Below are 19,691 nucleotides of genomic sequence, written 5' to 3'. Positions count from 1 at the left end.
TATCATTATACCAAATTGTTTGTCTCAACCTATAATATAATTCATTTTTACAGATAGCCATAAAACTGTATTAGACTGTTTCTCCTGTCTAGATAAATGTTCAAATATCAGAAGGTGACTGATTATGAATAGCTGGAACCAAGGATTTGTATAGAAATATACAAATGACCCCAAATCCTTACTAGAACCCAGTCTAAAATTATGTTTAATAAATAGCTGTCGAACTGTTCCACAGAAAACAATCAATACTTCAAAGCAGGGTCCGAAGTTCATAAACTTGGAAATCAATCCGTTCGGTCGACTTCGATTTTATTAACTCGGGTTGCTCTTGAAAGTAGAATTTAAATTGAACGGTCTCGGTATAACATCAGCAGTTAAACCTTTTGACAATACTGAGTCGAGTACTACTTATCTCGTGGACAGGTTTAGTCTAGTAGAGTAGAATAACAAGTTGGAAAAACAAGTGAAGTATAGTCATGAAAAAACTGAAAAAAAATTAAGCCGGCTACTTACCTCCTAGATAGGGTAACAAATGGCGACAACTTCAAGACAAACATGATGAGCATGTTTTATCGATTTAGTACGATTTGATAAAGCAGTGGCTATTTTTCCTGCGCCAGTAAACTAGAAAATATGCCATCATTTTCTCGGCTCTTATTTTATAAATAACTATGTTTATAAAAGCTGTCAAAATAGAATATTTGTAAAGCAATTGCCATATTGCTTGTGTCGGCATTATCGTGGATTTTTTTCTCTCATAATTATGAATAGAATATGGTACTTGTATTTTAAATTTGTAATATTACTCATCATTGAAACTATTGAATCTGAAATTTTGATAATTTTTGGCAGAACAAATAATTGCAGCGACGGAAAATATTTCAGAAAATACGTTTTTTTTTGCCAATTTCCATTTGCCGGCGTCGACAATATCGTGCATTTGTTATTTTGCCGCATTCTTTCTTCGGCTTTGTAAATACAAGGATTTGTATACTTACTATACAAAATTTTTAATGCTTGGTAAATAACCGGGTAATTTTAATAATTTGCTTTTGAAAAGTAGGAAAATATAAATTATCAACACAAACAAATCAATTTAAAGGGATTACTCGACTTGCAGTGGCGGATCCAGGGGGGGCGGGGGGGGGTGGGGGGGGTTCCGGGGGTGCGCACCCCCCCTTTATTTTTGCCGATCAATGCATTTGTATCGGGACATATGTTTTGCCCCCCCCCCCCCCCCCCCCCCCCACCCCCCCCCTTTTGCCCTGGGTTAGCACCCCCCCCCCCCCTTTTTCGAAAATTCCTGCATCCGCCCCTGACTTGTAAGTGAATATTAGATTTAGTTTCGACTGTCTAGTGCCCTTTCGCAGTTGAGCTCCGCAGTTATCATCAGTGATTTTTTGTTTATCAGTAACCACAGGTCGACCGCGGTGTTATACGAAGGACTTCGGGAAAGTCCGGAAGGCTGTCAGCATCTTACAACTGGTGTCCTGTTGAACTTACATTTCGAAAGTAACCAGACCTTACTTTCACTTTCATCTGGGCGTATAATCTGTCTGGCAGATTGTAACTTTGTCTTGAGAGAAATACAATTAGTGAAGCCTTACCAACAAAGGCAAAATCATTATGATGACAAATGAAAGCCACATTTATACCATTGCAATTTATGACATGACTACCACTGATATGTTTAAGTTTATAATAGATCAATGACAATGATACAGACACAAGAACAACAAGATAATATTTAGATATCATCTGATCATTGCACTGTCTGCAGTGGTGAGTTGGTTGCTCATTTCACATATTCTGTTTTTGTATTTCCCCTGCCCCTTTTTTTTACTTCGTTTTTTCAGATCCTAAAAGCGATTCATGATCTCATTCTTCTAAACATCCTTTATAAATGAAAGATTATTTAGATAAATGACAATTTGGGAAACATCATTTTAACTTTTCAAGCTATAAATTTTAGAAGTGGATAAACAGTTAAAAAAATCCTTACTGGTACATTGTTTTAATACAAATACAAATATTTTATTGGCACAAACACAATTACAATAATTGGCAATGGCCCACACAACTGGTATACAAATAGTAATAATGCATAGAATATCAATAACGTAAGGGTACCCAAATTGCACCGAGTACCCAAATTGCACCTATTTAGAAAAAAACAACAACGGAAATCTTACAAGATTTCCTAGAGACTAAACAATTTGTATTTTTATGATTTGATACTATGCACGTCTTTCAACATAGGTAACATATTTAGATATACACTGAACGTTCACAGTATTTATCAACAGATGGACTGTTTACTGAAAAAGCAAAATGTACGAAAACGTCATCATGCGACATCATCAAAACGTCATCTTTTTAAAATTAGCAAATACAATATATTATAAGTATCCATTACGTAAAATATGAAGAGTAAGCATGGACTAATATCCAATTGTTCAAAATATTTGAAGAAATTAAACAAAAGCTCGGTTATTAGACTTTTGACGATGTGAATTTAAGCATGGATGCAATTTGGGTACTCCTCATTACAGAATCATGGATAGTTTGGAGGTTGATTCAAACCAATTTTTTTATGACTCAATATGGATTAAAAATTAAATTAGTGTACCTATACAATAAAAAAGGATAGGGCTACAAAATAAACACATTAAGGACATTTATTTCTTGATCATAAAAAAACGTAGGTGAAAAAACTGTCAAAATAGGTGCAATTCGGGTACCGTCACGTTAGGCATATTTAGAACAATATCATCGAACGATATCAATATCATCAACAGTAAATGATTAAAAAAAAATATATCAATTACATAGTTGGTCAAACATATTAAGTATTGAAAATAATGACAATATTAATATGTAATATTATGAACAATGATTATTAGCAATTTTATAGAGTTTGTTCTGCTTTACGCAGGTTCAAACTGTCTGAGATGAAAGAGGAAGTTAATTTTAGGATTGTGTATGAATTATTATTTAATAAAAAGATTATATTATTTTCATGTTTTTGAAATTTTGTAGGATCAACGATTATATTTGAAACTTTATGGTAAAATATGTCCCTCTTAGTTGAGTATTTTTCACAATGTAAAAGAAAATGTTTAATATAATATATGGAATGAAATAATAATTGTTTTGAAAACCATAGATTACATCTATGTGAAAAGTAATGACCAAAGGTAGTCTGGTTTTTATTTACAATATATCATATACATGTATTACTAGTAAAATTGAAAATGGAAATGGGGAATGTGTCAAAGAGACAACAACAATAACTGAAGGCAATGAATGGGTCTTCTACACAGCGAGAAAATCTGTCACCCAGAGCAGGCTTCAGCTTGCCTTTAACATGTTTAAACAAAAATGTGTACTAGTTCAGTGAAAATAGTTTCATACTGAAATCTAAAAGATATAAATGAACTAAAATTAAAAACCATACAAGACTAACAAAGTCCAGAGACTCCTGATTTGGGACAGGTGCAAAAATAGGGTGGGTAATAAACATGTTTATTGATATATTAATATACATATAATCTGATGTACAGTAGTTGTCGTTTGTTTATGTAATAAATACGTGTTTCTCGTTTCTCGTTTTGTTTATATAGATTAGACCGTTGGTTTTCCCGTTTGAATGGTTTTACACTAGTAATTTTGGGGCCCTTTATAGCTTGTTGTTCGGTGTGAGCCAAGGCTCCGTGTTGAAGGCCGTACTTTAACCTATAATGGTTTACTTTTTAAATTGTTATTTGGATGGAGAGTTGTCTCATTGGCACTCACACCACATCTTCCTATATCTATGTATTACATTTGTAATTTGTAATTTATCCTTTTTGAAATTGAAACATCAAATGTTTGTGAATTCTTCAAATAAGCTTCCCTGTCATAAAACATGTAAAGTGATAATAATCTAATTTTATACTACACAGTTGCTGGGGTGAATTTAGGGTGCATGGTGCTCCCCTTAATGCTTCATTTATGGTATCTAGAATTTTTACTGATTGTACTTCAAATACTCAAAATTTATCTAGTTTTAGGACTGGCGGCCCCCATTTTTTTTCAAAGTAAAGGATCAGCATCTTGTCATGACTGTACCGATAAGGTATGATGAAATGCCCCCAACACCACAAAAGATAGTTAATGTACTTTTAAAATTTGTTTCAGGAAAAGAATGACTGCCATAAAAGTATTTCTTTCTCACAGTAATGAACTTGATGATCAACAACTGGTATTTGATGAAATCCTTCCAAAATTGGAAGTTTTTAAAGACATAAGCATCCTTACCCAAGATGAATTACAACCAGGACAAATTTTCCTGTCTAGTTTAACAGAATTGGTGGATAAAGTTGATAAGACACTCCTATTCATCACTAAGAATGCCATGCAAAGTAGCTGGTGCAATCTAGAATTACTAATAGGTCTAGAGAGATCCCAAAGGAAACAGCAGCTTTCAGTAGTTCTTTTACTTCATGGTATAGAAGAGAAAGATGTATGTATAAACATTTTTGTTATTTTAACACTTAACTCAACCCTTCTTTAAAACAGAAGGAATCAAAAAAATTATTACTCATATTACATAATTGTGTGGTACACGCATATTCTTTGTAATGTTATAAAGTCAACATTTTACCATTTTTTTTAAAAAGGTAACAATATTTTTCAGTCTGAATAATCTTAAACTAATAAGATCATGGATTTGTCATAGATGAATTGTTAAGATTTGATCTGAAACATGATCATTAATGAAGATTAATTTGGTCCAATGCAATATATTTTTTATCAAAGATGTCAGAGATGATTAAGATAATGGTCGTAGGCGTTTATACCCATCCACACAAATATTTTTTTATTTTAATTCTGAATTGGCCATGTATGCACTAACTCCAAAATGCAGGAATTTGCTTAACAGGAAAGCACACCAATTTTCAAGTCTTTGAACTAGATAGAACTTGACCATATGGCCTCACTCACAAGCTGCACTTGGGGCTAGAACATTACCACAAAACCAACTTTCTTTTTGGTCAGGTTGTTGTCTCTTTAATTACACATTCTCCATTTCCATTCTTGATTTTTATTATTCTGTATTTTTGTCATTAAATAAGTTTTATAGTTTAGATTTATTAAATTTTTGTAATAGATTCCACAAATTGCAGTATTACAAGAAGCTAGAAAAATTGTGTTTACGAAAGAAAATGATTCCTGGGTTACAGAGACCATTGAAAGGTTAAGAGGTATGTTGAAATAGTAAATTAAAGAACCACTAAAGACATCAGATAATACATTTTCTTACAAATGTAGACAGTTTCAGAAATAAAAAATCCAAATAAACAACACCAGGACCTTACCTTAGACTGTTTAGTTGACACAATATCTCTCATCTTCTTTTATCATAGATGTATGTCATACAAAATAAAAGGCACAAGATCCCAAGGGAAAATTGAAAGCTTGTTTTTTCAAAGAGAAAATGAATATGTTATGACAAAAACCAATGAATAGACAAACAATTTCAGAAAACATTACCCTGAAAATTACATTCAAAGCTGAAGAAATTTGCAAAAATAAGAATGGCATTCTGTTCTGTTATTCCGCTGCGTATTTGCATAAGCAAGTTAAGCAACCCCAAGTTTCAAAAGTAAATGGATCCATTCCATGTCTTTAACCCATAATTTAAATACCACTAATATTTTATGAACATTTAATTTAATCATTATAATGTATGTTTTACACAGTGGTTAATTTGGTTTGAGGAAAACTGCCTCATGTTTGAAATTATGTTAAACTAGGAGTATAAAAACATGCATTTTTAACTAAAACAGTATGCCAATGAAAAGAGGGACAACAGATATAACACTAGCTTAGACTGCAGTAGAGTGGTTTAGGTAGTTCATCTGCAGTGACAACTAGGCTGTCAACACTGAGGTTGTGAGTTGAAACCCCGCCCTTGGCAAGGTGCATCTGACTCTTAATTGACTAGAATTGCTATTTTCCTGTCAAAAGTTAATGGTTTTCCCAGGGTACTCCAAATTCCACTTCCAACAGAAATTAGTAGCTGAAGTATAATGTGCTAAAGTGTTTAGAGCTTTTTAGCTTAGATATACAATAAAAAACTAGAGGCTCTAAAGAGCCTGTGTCGCTCACCTTGGTATATGTGAATATTAAACAAAGGAAGCAGATGGATTCATGACAAAATTGTGTTTTGGTGATGGTGATGTGTTTGTACATCTTACTTTACTGAACATTCTTGCTGCTTACAATTATCTCTATCTATAATGATCTTGGCCCAGTAGTTTCAGTGGAAAATGTTAGTAAAAATTTACAATGAAATTGTTAAAAATTGACTATAAAGGACAATAACTCCTTAGGTGACTTATTTTTAGGTCTTACTTTGCTGTACATTATTGCAGTTTACAGTTTATCTCTATCTATAATAATATTCAAGATAATAACAAAAAACGTCAAAATTTCCTTAAAATTACCAATTATGGGGCAGCAACCCAACAACCGGTTGTCGGATCCATCTGAAAATTTCAGGGCAGATAGATCTTGACATGATTAACAATTTCACTCCATCAGATTTGCTCTAAATGCTTTGATTTTTGAGTTATAAGCCAAAAACTGCATTTTACCCCTATGTTCTATATTTAGCCGTGGCGGCCATCTTGGTTGGATGGCCGGGTCACCGGACACATTTTTTAAACTACATACCCCAAAGATGATTATGGCCAAGTTTGGATTAATTTAGCCCAGTAGTTTCAGAGGAGAAGATTTTTGTAAAAGATTACTAAGATTTACAAAAAATGGTTAAAAATTGACTATAAAGGGCAATAACTCCTTAAGGGGTCAACTGACCATTTTGGTCATGTTGACTTATTTGTAAATCTTACTTTGCTGAACATTATTGCTGTTTACAGTTTATCTCTATCTATAATAATATTCAAGATAATAACCAAAAACAGCAAAATTTCCATAAAATTACCAATTCAGGGGCAGCAACCCATCAACGGGTTGTCCGATTCATCTGAAAATTTCTGGGCAGATAGATCTTGACCTGATAAACAATTTTACCCCATGTCAGATTTGCTCTAAATGCTTTGGTTTTTGAGTTATAAGCCAAAAACTGCATTTTACCCCTATGTTCTATTTTTAGCCATGGCGGCCATCTTGGTTGGTTGGCGGGGTCACCGGACACATTTTTTAAACTAGATACCCCAATGATGATTGTGGCCAAGTTTGATTAAATTTGGCCTAGTAGTTTCAGAGGAGAAGATTTTTGTAAAAGTTAACGACGACGGACGCAGGACGACGACGGACGACGACGGACGCAGGACGACGGACGACGGACGCAAAGTGATGGGAAAAGCTCACTTGGCCCTTCGGGCCAGGTGAGCTAAAAAGTACTAATACTGTGTGTCCTTATACTTCAAAAATATTGTTAAACAGGTCAGGAACACTACATTATATGGAAATGCATGAATTAGCATACTTATGTCTTCGCACATGTTATTGTTTATTTACGTGTGACGCAATTTATTTATACCAGGGTTTTTGACCAATCCACTAAATGAGTAACAATGCATGATGGACTACTACGTGTTTACAATCAACCAAAAACGTGTGTTATTTACTGAAGTACAACACATTTTTTGTGCAATGCAGGATTCACAATTTCACTTAGTTTTTCTTTTTTTGTATCAATATTTATAGTTCGTGATGTAAAGCATTCGTTCCGTGCTCAGATTAACAAACATATGTTTCTACGCGAAGAAACAAGCATTTGAAATATCAGATATACAGCCATTATCATGTTTGACAATGACACAGAGATTTCGGGTAATCGTCCACCAGACAGCAGCGAAACAACAGTGTAAAACAAAATTTCCACCAGACAAACTTACTAGTGTAAGGTTAGCTGTCGATGATAGCCGGGGATAATATTCATGAGGGTAGCAACTTGTGCATACTAGTAGAAAAATGTATGATCCTTGAGTTTTGTTTTCGTAAAAAGGCGAAGACTTAGAGTTTGTCAAATATCTGATGAGTTCACTAAACTTTCTAAGTTTTATGATTAAAAAGTAACTTAAATCGAGGAAAAGAACGTGTTTATTCTTCTGTCTTTAGGAAACAACAATGAATATTCATCTATCGGGGCCAATTATAGCAGATTATCCGGTATGGGTGTTTCTCATCGTTGACGGCATTACAGATGCCTATCACTACTTGCATCCACTTCATTTGATGGATTGTTGTACCATTGGCAATCATGCCACATCTCCTTATTTTTGCATACAAACATCTTTCAGACAGCACGGTTTTCCATAATGAAATATTTACTGACGTCTGTAATCTTTTCATATTGAGAATTTAAAAGGTACAGAAAATGCACAAAACCTATATCATCCATCATATTTCATCAAAACTGCACAAAACCTTTTTAAATTATTTTCTGACAGTGTTAACAAAATCTATAGGTATAATTGGTTTTTTTTTCAGTATTTGGGACTTTCAAATTTGTTCCATTTTTTCTGAAGGTAGTGAAGCAGCAACTATAGTTTCATTTTTTTTCGTCTTTGCAAAGTCTGATTTTTTTCTAATGGAGATATTGTTGGATTTTTTTAACGGACTCGGACATTTGCCAACCTTATTACATCCATAGATAATAGTTTCCATGTTTATGTGCGACAAGGTGGGAGCTTTGATATGTTTTGTGAAATCGTTGGAAATAAACTATGATATTTCATTTATTATTGGATGAATTTGTTCTTTTGTATATTAAATAAGGCTGTTGTTTTTGTTGTGTTTTTGTTGTTGTTTGGATTGTTTTACATAAGTAATTTTTGGTCCCTTTATAGCTTACTTTTCAGCATTGAACCTATAATTGCTTACTTTACTAGATTTGGTTTTGAATTCAAAGATGTCTCATTTGGCACTCATGCCTCATCTTTCTTATTTCTATATACAACACACATTTTAGAAAAAAAACTCCTTCATAAGTAATTATTGAGGTATATTTTGAGAAAAAAATAGCAACAGACAGGCTTTATCGATGAAGGAAACTATACAAAGTTTCTAAATTTAACTGTTTACCGTCCCCGCGTTTACAACACTTAATTTTAGAATACTGAATATTATGGTGCTCTTACTTATAGTACAGATCCTGAAAAAAAAATTGCCTATCCAGTACAGATAGAAGTGATTACGTGTCAGTTTTCATGTTTTTCGAGGAGGCAGAAATGAAGTAAAAAAATCATACAAACAGTGGTCAATTCAACTAAAATTTCACTATTTCACGCCGTGAAATTATTGCACAGGTACAATTATACAATTGAAAAAACCTGTTCATCTACTTTTACAAGGCGATAAAGAAAGTCGAATTGTGAAGCAGCAACCATTTGATTTTTCGGGGGGGGAGGCTATGGTTTTTTTTGGAAAAAAAAGTTTGTTCCCAGTTTTTGGAGAAAAAAATAATTTGTTTTGAATTCTGAAAAAAAAAAAATTGTTGTTTGTAACCCCCTCAGCTACCACTATATGTAATGCTAAAATTGAAAGAAAAAAATTGTTTTCGACTTGTTGCGAAAAAAATATATTGGTTGCAGGCAAAAAAAAAGTTTGTACAGAAAAAAAACCCATAGCAAATTGAAGATTGTGTTATATATATTTTGCAATAAACATATTCGCAGATCAAAAACATTTATTTTGAGAGTCCCGGACACTATATTAGTTGACAGTTTTCCACTAATTCCACGTGTTTGCAAGTGATAGTAAATTCGTAGTAGCCCACAATGCATTGTAGTTCATTGAGTCGATTCACTACTCGATTGGTCATTTTTTCAAGGTTGTATTGGTCTTGTGTTTTGAAAATTACTATGCAAATATATTCTGACGTCAGAAAATCTAGAGTTCTCGACCTGTTAAATGAGAAGTAAAGATTAAGCTACTACTTATTTATACTACTTTTTTTGTAAGTATTGTAAACTTATTTCGCAATTTTAGAACACATAGCTATTAAGGCAGCAACCACGTTTTTCTGGGGGGGGCTATGTTTTTTTTTGGAAAAAAAAGTTTGTTTCCAGTTTTTGGAGAAAAAAATAATTTGTTTTTGATTCTGAGAAAAAATAATTGTTTGTTTCACCCTCAGCTGCCACTATATGTAATGCTAAAATTAAAAGAAAAAAATTGTTTTCGACTTGTCTTGAAAAAAATAGATTGTTTTTCGCCGCAGGCGAAAAAATTTGTCCAGAAAAAAAAACCATAGCCCCCCCCAGAAAATCAAATGGTTGCTGCCTAAGAAAAGAGTGTATAAAAAAATGTTTGATTTCCTATTTCAGAAAAAGAAACTATAAAACAATTGATGCCAGCAGGAAATGTAGCTCATGGTCTGGTATGGTCACATTATGCAGGGTTACTTCAATACATCCTACCAGGTATACCTTTTATTTTAAATGAATGGTTTTAGATATAAGAAGATGTGCCATGAGACAAATCTCCATCAAAGTCATAATTTGTAATTTAAAAAAAACCATTATAGGTCAAAGATGTATGTTTTTATTGAAAATGTTTGAGCCTACAAGTGTATCTAAGTATTCACCACTCTTTAGACTGTCAGGGGGAAGGAAGAAAACCACACATAAAAAGTCATAAGCAAAAAATAAGTTCAACTTAATCATAATAAAATTGAGAAAGGAAATGGGGAATGTGTCAAAGCTACAACAACCCGACCATAGAGCAGACAACAGCCGAAGTCCACCAATGGGTCTTCAATGTAGCGAGAAATTCCCGCACCGCTAGACGTCCTTCAACTGGTCCCTTAAAAATATGTATACTAGTACAGTGATAATGGATGTCATACTTAACTCCAAATTATACACAAGAAAATAAAATTAAAAATCATACAAGACTAACAAAGGTCAAAGGCTCCTGACTTGGGACAGGTGCAAAATTGCCACAGGGTTAAACATGTTTATGAGATCTCAACCCTCCCCTATACCTCTAGCCAATGTAGAAAAGTAAACGCATAACAATAAGCACATTAAAATTCAGTTCAAGAGAAGTCCGAGTCTGATGTCAGAAGATGTAACAAAAGAAAATAAATAAAATGACAATAATACAAATAACAACAGACTACTAGCAGTTAAATGACATGCCAGCTCCAGACCTCAATTAAACTGATTGAAATATTATGTCTTCATTATATGAATATCAGGCACAATCCCTCCCGTTAGGGGTTTAGTATCATACTATCATAAAATATATGAGAAGAACATAACCTGTGTCATGCCAACAACTGTTTTTTAAATAAATGTTTTTAGTTCCGATACAAAGACCCTATACATGCTATAAGTGAATCAATATTAAAGCCAAAATATGCAATCTTTAATGACCTGACAACAGTATCGTAATTATATCCTTTCTTAATAAGTCTGTTTAAAGGTTTTGTAAGCTTTTGAGGTGAATACTGACATTTTTGTGCTTTGTAAAGAAGATAACCATAAAAGATTGGATGTGAAATACCTGAACGTATAAGATGTCTGCATGTTGAGTTATATTTACAAATTATTTCCTTATACCGATGATAAAATTTAGTAAATGTTTTGACTAGTTTGTGACATCGAAAACCCTGGTGTTACAATTTTTCAGTAATACATAAATTTCTCTCACTAAAATCTAATACGTTGTTACAAACATGAGCGAATCGTACAAGTTGAGATATATAAACACCATAAGATGTTGAAAAGGGAACGTCACCATCTAAAAATAGATAATTACCGATAGGAAATGAAAAATCATCTCTTTTATCATAAATTTTTGTATTAAGTTTCCCGGTTATCAAGATCAATGAAAGGGTAGTGGTCATTGTTAGTATTAGCTTTATTTAAAGTAAGTTCAACAGGAAAAATTCCTTTAGTATACATACTGAAGTTGTCATTATTGAGAGTCAATATATCATCCATATATCTAAAAGTATTGTTAAATTTTTGTTGTTTCGATGGGTCTTTGCTAACTTCAGTCATAAATTGTAACTCATAACAATACAAAAACAGGTCTGCAATAAGTGGTGCACAGTTAGTCCCCATTGGAATTCCAATAACTTGACGATATATGGAATCTGCAAAGTGAACAAAAATGTTATCAAGTAAAAATTCAAGCGCATATATAGTATCTCAATGTTTGTGCATATGAACAAAAAATGTTTAGCATTAAAACCTATTGCTGTTTGGTTTGAATTTCTACCTTCTATTCTTTAGTAATCTATTTGGAATTTAATTTTACCCTCTTTGAGAATTTTGTTCATTTTTTTTTTTTACAGATTTAGAAAATAATTTGAAGGAATCTGAATGGTATAAAAATCAATTAGCTCCCGTTCAGAACCATGTGTCAACAAAGTTTTATGAAATGGTACCAACATCATGTACTTGCCATTTTGATCTGTCGAAAATAGATGAAAATATCAAACTGGTCAAAGTTTTGGAACTTTCCAATACAATTAGAGGGGGAAACGTTAGAAAATTTGCTGTCAAACTTTACGGTATTACTGATGGTGATCAGGTGAATATTTAATGATTTCATAATTGACGATACCTTGAGCTCCAGTCTATATATAAGCGTGTAAAGCCTCACTATAATAGTTCATGATTGTACATGTTTTATCATAACATATAAAAAAGAAGATGTGGTATGATTGCCAATGAGACAACTATCCACTATCCACAAAAGACCAAAATGACACAAACATTAACAATTATAGGTCACCGTACGGCCTTCAACAATGAGCAAAGCCCATACCGCATATAGTCAGCTATAAAAGGCCCCGATAAGACAATGTAAAACAATTCAAAGGAGAAAACTAACGGCCTTATTTATTTTAAAAAATGAATGAAAAACAAATATGTAACACATAAACAAACGACAACCACTAAATTACAGGCTAAAAAACAGTCTTTTTAAAATCAATACCTCAGAGATATATCATGTTGTGCTTGCATGAGACATTATAGTTAAATTAAACAAAGGAGTAGGTCCGGTAAGACCCCTTTTTGGTCCCAAAATATAACAGTTTTTAAAAATTGTTAAAATGTAAGCTTTGAGTTATTTATTTGACAGTTTAATGCTTCTGCTACATAAATATGGGCTGTTTTTGACAATAAAATGCACAAATATCCGGTTGTAGCACTAGTAAGTCATGCTAAATTACTGAAATCTTCAAAATTCTATCATTTTAGTTATATTTTAGACGATTTCCGTGTAAAACGACAGTGGCCGCATTCGTGTTCATCCTTAATATTGAAATGTAACTTGTATTTTATGATAATGCATAACATATATAAATGTTGTGGATGAACACGGATGCGGCCACTTTCATTTTTGACAAAAACCATCTGAAAAGTGACGTTTTTTGGCATATTTGAGAGATTTTTCATATTTGAGCTTGAATCGGAGCGTTTTTAATGACTACATTATTTAAAATCTTTCAAAAAACTAATTGAATCAAGTGAAATAGACATTTGAGGGTTTAAAAAGTGGTCAAAATCTTTTGTCAGATGAAACTGAAATTTGAGGCCAAAATGAGTCCTTACCGAACCTACTCCTTTGCCATAGTGTTTGTTTTCATTTATTAACCCATTTGAAAAATTGCAGAGATGACCAAAATAAATCACCTTAAGAGAAAAAAGTTAAAAAATAAAAAGATGTGGTTTGAAAATATGATTGCCAATGACAGAATGCTCCACCACAGCATATAACCAAATTCTATCTTATCGCGTTTTGTTTCCAGACAGTGTGACACTAAATCAGCCAATAGACAAAAAGAAGTCTTTATTGTTTATGCTTATATTATCACGGAAGGCACCTTTGATCTAAGTTTGCAAAAGTTTTCATTTTGCTTCTTTACCACTCTTGGCTTTTATTTTTTGGCAAATGTTGTCATCTGAAAATGCAATAAGTCTGTTGTCGAACCCGATGAGTGTGGAAACGCAGATAAAAACTCGATAAGTCCGTTATCATTCTACACCGTGATATATGTTGTAGTAAGAGTGTTCTCAAAAGGATTTTTAGGAAATAAAGTATTTTTATCTATAGACTTTTAGAATAATTGCTTCACAAGAAATGTACCACTCATATTATATAGTGTTTGTTCATGCTTTTCAAATACCTTTTCAGACATATTTCTGCATTTGTGAATACCCAAGTGCCATAGGGGCAATGAAAGCAATGGAAGATCACCATTTAGCAAAGTTTAGTATAGATGACAAGAAGTTACAGTTAGCAAGGTTTTACTATACCATGAACTCTGTCATAAACCATTTTGACATGAGTAGAAATAAAGCAAGAGTTGTTCTTTTCAATGGTAATATACAAAAATTGAAAATTTATAATACAAAATGAAGTCTTGATATAGATAATAGTAATAACAGTCTGCACCACAATATTTTTCAACTTCTAGTCTGAAGACCAATATTTTGATTTTTTTCTTATTGGTTCAAACAAAGTTTTTCAAAACCAGTCCGAATTAAATTATACGAGTCTGGGGCATCGGACAAGTGGCTAACCATGCAGACTGTGATAATAAATGATAATGATAATTTTGTGCACATCTAATAAATAAAAAGGGAATTGGCATCATGTGGAACTGGTAACTGTTATATATAAATGAAACAGCAACCCAGGTAAGACAAATAACCAGAAGTCTCCTAGAAATAGTCTTCAACAATAAAGTATAAAATTGAGAATCACTCAGGAAATGGGAATGTGTCACAGAGATAACAACCCGACTATAGAACAAACAACAGCAAAAGGTCACCAACAGGCATTCGACATTAAAGTTGCTATTTACAATATGTCTAGTGTTTGAAATCAACATAAAAAACAAGTCTTTCCTGCCAAATATAAATCACCTCCTGTCTAAAATTTACCAGTCTTATAAAGACTGTGCAAAATGCAGACAAATTTTTGTTTTATAAACTCTAATGTAGCATAAAAAATAATATTTTTTTACAGATGAAACTGAGAAAGTATCTGAAGTTTTAGTAAAAGCAATAAAACAAGATTTACAATTAACTGAAAAAGTAATGCCAAAGGTTTGTATTAATGTCTAACTTGTTTTTCCTTTAAAATAGTGTTCACCTGTTCAAACTTAATACTGAAACATTGATTAAGTATACTGTGGATTCATTATTATTTGTTGGAAACCAATTTTTGTGGGTTTTGTGGGTACAGGTGAACCATGAATTCAAATGTTCAACGAATAATATATTTTCAATAGGCTTTGCATACTGAGATTGGCAAAACTACGAAATAAAATATCCATGAATATGCAAGTTTTCAGCAATCCTCGAAAATTGATACTCATGAAAATAAATGAATCCACAGTATATGAATTTTGGCTGTAGAAACAACATTGTGCTTGACACAGTTAAGTACAGGCACAATAATAGAGTGGGACACAGTAAACAGATTAAAGATATGATTTTGTCCCCTTAAACTCCTTAATTTGAATTGTAACAAGAAATACAATAGTCATTAAAAGCTCATACAAAGTGGAATCAAATAAGGCAATAAGAACAAATGTCTGCAGCCTTTTTGTTGTTTCTAGTTGTTCTATGATGTTTTATTTAATTATTACTATAAGTTTTAATTTAAAATATACAGTATCTATAATTTTAAAAACATTTTTATCTATGACAACACACATCATATAAAATAGTATTGATATTTGAATCATTTTCAGGAGACCCCAATCAGACCTAAGCTTGAAGACTTAGAACCTACACCAGAACTTGAATACCAATATCAGGTGTATATAGCTCATTCTGAAGACACAGAAGACAAACAGAGTGCTAAAGAAATTATTGAATACCTGGAACAGAAGGGGATACACAGTATCCTGAAAAATCCTGACAGCCCAAATAATCCAGAGGTGAAGTCTAATACACTAATTAAAGCTGTGCAGAATTGTAGATGGTTTATTTTTCTGATGACCCAGAATTCAGTTAAAGACAAGATGCTTCAGCTGAGGGTACTAGCTGCGCTCCATGATGGTATCCTCAAAAGGAAGGTAAGGGTGATCCCTGTGGTAGATAGACGTAATGACATCTACATTCCTGATGCTCTACAGTGGGTTACTTATGTACCTTATAATGGACAAACAAAATCTCATCTTAAAAGTCTACACAATATTGTCAGTGGTAAGTGCCTGTTATTTATCTAAGAAAGATAATTTTTTAGTTTTTTTTTTGGTTTATTTTGTTTGTTATAAGTGTATAATACAAATTTCAGTGAACACAACACATATTACTATAAGAACCTAATGGTTAACCCCTGAAATATTAACTACCAGACAAAACAGGGATTATTACCATAAAAAGCATGATTTAGACAGATACAGGTTCTGGAGGAACAAAAGCAAATCACTTATAGATGATGCAAAAAACAATTTTTATAAAACATCTATTGAACAGGCTAAAAATCCAAAAGAATTATGGAAATATGTCAAGGGGCTCAACCAAACTAAAAGTTCTCCTTTTCCATCCCAACTTAAGACACACAATGGTGTATCACAGAAACTCAGCATATAGTTGACGCTTTTAACAAACATTTTATAAATATTGCCCCAAAAGATAGCCTATCAACATCTCAATCATACAAATTTGATAGTAACAAGATTTATGAGGAGGTAGCAGCAAAAGTACCTCAAGATACTTGGTTTTACATCCCCTTGATTACAGTTGCAGAAGGTAAGGACTGCCTTATCAATTTAAATGTCGCAAAAGCTACAGGCATTGATCAGATAAGTCCTCGCATACTTAAATTATCATCAGAAGTTATTTCACCGTCAATAGCTTATATTATGAATAGGAGTATCACTGCTGGTATATTTCCTTCTGAGCTTAAAAATGCCCGTGTCATGCCAAGCCATAAAAAGGGTCCTAAAGATACTGTCGACAACTATAGACCAATATCTATTTTGCCTACTATGTCAAAGATTTTTGAAAAGCATGTCTGCAAACACCTATACCGATACCTATTAAAATATAAGCTCCTCCATGCAAGTCAGTCTGGATTTAGAAGCCACCACTCTTGTCATACTGCTTTACTAAAACTTATTGATCAGTGGTTGAAAGCAATTGATGATGGAGAAATTATATGTATTATCTTCCTAGATTTAAAAAAAGCATTTGATCTGGTAGATCATGTTATCCTTCTTCAAAAACTGCAGTGCTACAAAATTTCAAATTTATCATGTAACTGGTTTAAATCATATCTATCTCATAGATTCCAACAAGTGGAAAATGGGACAATTAAGTCAAGGGCACTAGAAATAAAAACTGGAGTACCTCAGGGCTCCATATTAGGCCCCCTTTTATTTTTATTGTTCATTAATGATTTGCCCCTTCATATAACCTCATCTCAAGCAGACCTCTATGCAGATGATACTACCATTCACTGCACAGGTCGTAGTCTCAATACCATCCAGGACAGCATTACAAATGATTTAGAAAGAATTGAAGAATGGTGCAAGGGAAATAAGATGTATATAAATCCAACAAAAACTACATCTATGGTTATTGGTTCTAGACAGAAACTAGCAAAAACAGACCATGTTCTTAATTTGAGTGTTGGTAACTCACACATTAGAGATGTTAATTGCGAAAAGCTCCTTGGGGTTTTTATTGATGAAAATCTTTAGTGGACAGCCCAAATTGACACTTTGTGCACAAAATCAGTACAAGGCTAAATCTTTTGTCTAGGATAAAGAAATCCCTACCCCTAGAAACACGAAAGTTATACTTTAATTGTTATATTCTCCCTATTTTGGATTACTATTGTACAATTTGGGGAAACACCAGTGACCAAAATACAAATAGATTAGATAAACTTCAAAAACGAGCAGCTAGAATTATTCTTGAACTTCCTTATGATACCCCATCTAATACAATGTTTAAAAAGTTATCATGGCTTCGATTTACTGATCGTGTGATTTACCACAAGGCCTTATATGTTCATAGATGTTTATATGGATCTGTCCCAGAATATTTGTCTAACAAAATCTCCTATGTTACAAATAAAAATGGAATGCAACTTAGATCAAATACTACCCAATTACTTAATATACCAAAGGCAAGAACAAACACATTTAGAAGATCTTTTTCATATTCTGGCCCAACTTTATGGAATATACTACCAGAAGCACTAAGACACATGTCAAACATAAATACTTTTAAAACAAACTGCTTTAAGTTTTTACTTGAAAATCCAGGAAATATTTAAATGACTATGTATCAACTTTGATTTATGTTTTTTCTTATGTTTTTCTTTGTTATGAAGAAATTGTGTGAATTGCATTGTGAGTGGAGTGTGAGGGCCTCAAGGGAGAATAGTGGTTGTACTAATTGAGCATACCCTCTTGAAATAAAGATTATTATTATTATTATTATTATTATTATTATTATTATTATTATTATTATTATTATTATTATTATTATTATTATTATTATTATTATTATTATTATTATTATTATTATTATTATTATTATTATTATTATTATTAAAAGAGTTAATAATCCTTCATCAGGTCATGCTAAAAAATCCAAAGGTCAGGAGACCATATAAATGAAAAAAATAATTTGAATACTTATTTTTTTCATTTGTAAAGGGGTATAACTCATGAACATAAAAGGGAGGCTCCAAATTTCAAACTTGATCTCTTGATTGTGTATAAGTTTCATAACATTTGGTTGAGGCAAACTAAAGTCAGAGAATGTAAACAAACAATTCATAAATGTATCCATTTGTGAAGGAGCTTAACTCTAGAAAGGTAAAGTGATGACACCAAATTTCAAACTTAATCTTTGTTTTGTGGTACATGAAATAAGCATTGTATATTAGTTTGATAATATCCCATTGAGGCAAAATAAAGTAAGACAACAGAAACGAAAAATTCACAAATATTTCCATTTGTAAAGGGACATCACTCTAGAATAGTAAAAATGACGCCACCAAACTTTGAACTTGATCTGTGTATTGTGGTAAAAATCATTGTGTAAAATTTTCATAACATTTAGTAGAGGCAAACTTAAATTAAAGAACAGAAACAAATATTTCAATTTTTTTTCCATTTTTAAAGGGACATAATCCTGGCAGGTCTGTAAACGATTGGTTTTCTTTTAGGGGAAGATTTTCCATTGAAAACAGAAATGTTACTACCTGCTGGTGATGTAGCTAATGGACTTGCCTGGGGTTATGTTGTTAATTATCTAAGAGTTATCCTACCAGGTAAGATCATTAATATACTATGAGAGAGAAAGAGAGAGAGAGAGCATGGTTTGTCAATGTGAGTGACTGTTGTGATGACAAAGGAATATTGAAGCTATTTTCATGGACTGAAACTAATTTTTTATCTTACAAGAAAGATTATTTGCAAAGGTATACCATTAAAATCGTTAAATAAGTTGGTATATTTAAAGGGTGGCATATGTAGCCCAAGCCCCCCCCCCCCCCCCCCACACTTTGTAGGGAGCTAAACTTATGATTAATGCAAAGGTTTTTATGCATGTTCCTGGTTGACTCAAAACTTTGCCTAGCTTGACATTAACATGTAAAACACATTTCGTTTGTGTTTCTTGTTTCAAATTCAAATAAGAGTAAATAGAGAAAGTCGAACATACATATTTTCAGATAAGATA

The 19,691-nt window shown here is 32.5% G+C and overlaps 1 protein-coding gene across 2 annotated transcripts in view; it reads left to right on the top strand.

Annotated features, from left to right (window-relative positions):
- LOC139516814 (uncharacterized) overlaps positions 1-19,691 on the top strand; it is a 30,658-nt gene that overhangs the window by 7,943 nt on the left and 3,024 nt on the right. Inside the window, exons 1-9 of one of the 2 annotated variants that reach the window (XM_071307138.1) lie at positions 1,644-1,782; positions 4,180-4,504; positions 5,153-5,246; positions 10,341-10,436; positions 12,320-12,558; positions 14,170-14,356; positions 15,007-15,086; positions 15,737-16,193; positions 19,177-19,281. In XM_071307138.1, the coding sequence (XP_071163239.1) occupies positions 4,187-4,504; positions 5,153-5,246; positions 10,341-10,436; positions 12,320-12,558; positions 14,170-14,356; positions 15,007-15,086; positions 15,737-16,193; positions 19,177-19,281 (1,576 nt within the window). In that variant the 5' untranslated portion in view covers positions 1,644-1,782; positions 4,180-4,186. Of the gene's footprint in view, positions 1-1,643; positions 1,783-4,179; positions 4,505-5,152; positions 5,247-10,340; positions 10,437-12,319; positions 12,559-14,169; positions 14,357-15,006; positions 15,087-15,736; positions 16,194-19,176; positions 19,282-19,691 lie in introns of those variants that run through there. The other variant, XM_071307139.1, reaches the window with a different exon arrangement.

The sequence above is a fragment of the Mytilus edulis genome, chromosome 3, assembly GCF_963676685.1.
Source record: "Mytilus edulis chromosome 3, xbMytEdul2.2, whole genome shotgun sequence".
Taxonomy (NCBI): Eukaryota; Metazoa; Mollusca; class Bivalvia; order Mytilida; family Mytilidae; genus Mytilus; species Mytilus edulis.
This window is presented reverse-complemented; position numbering and strand designations above follow the sequence as displayed.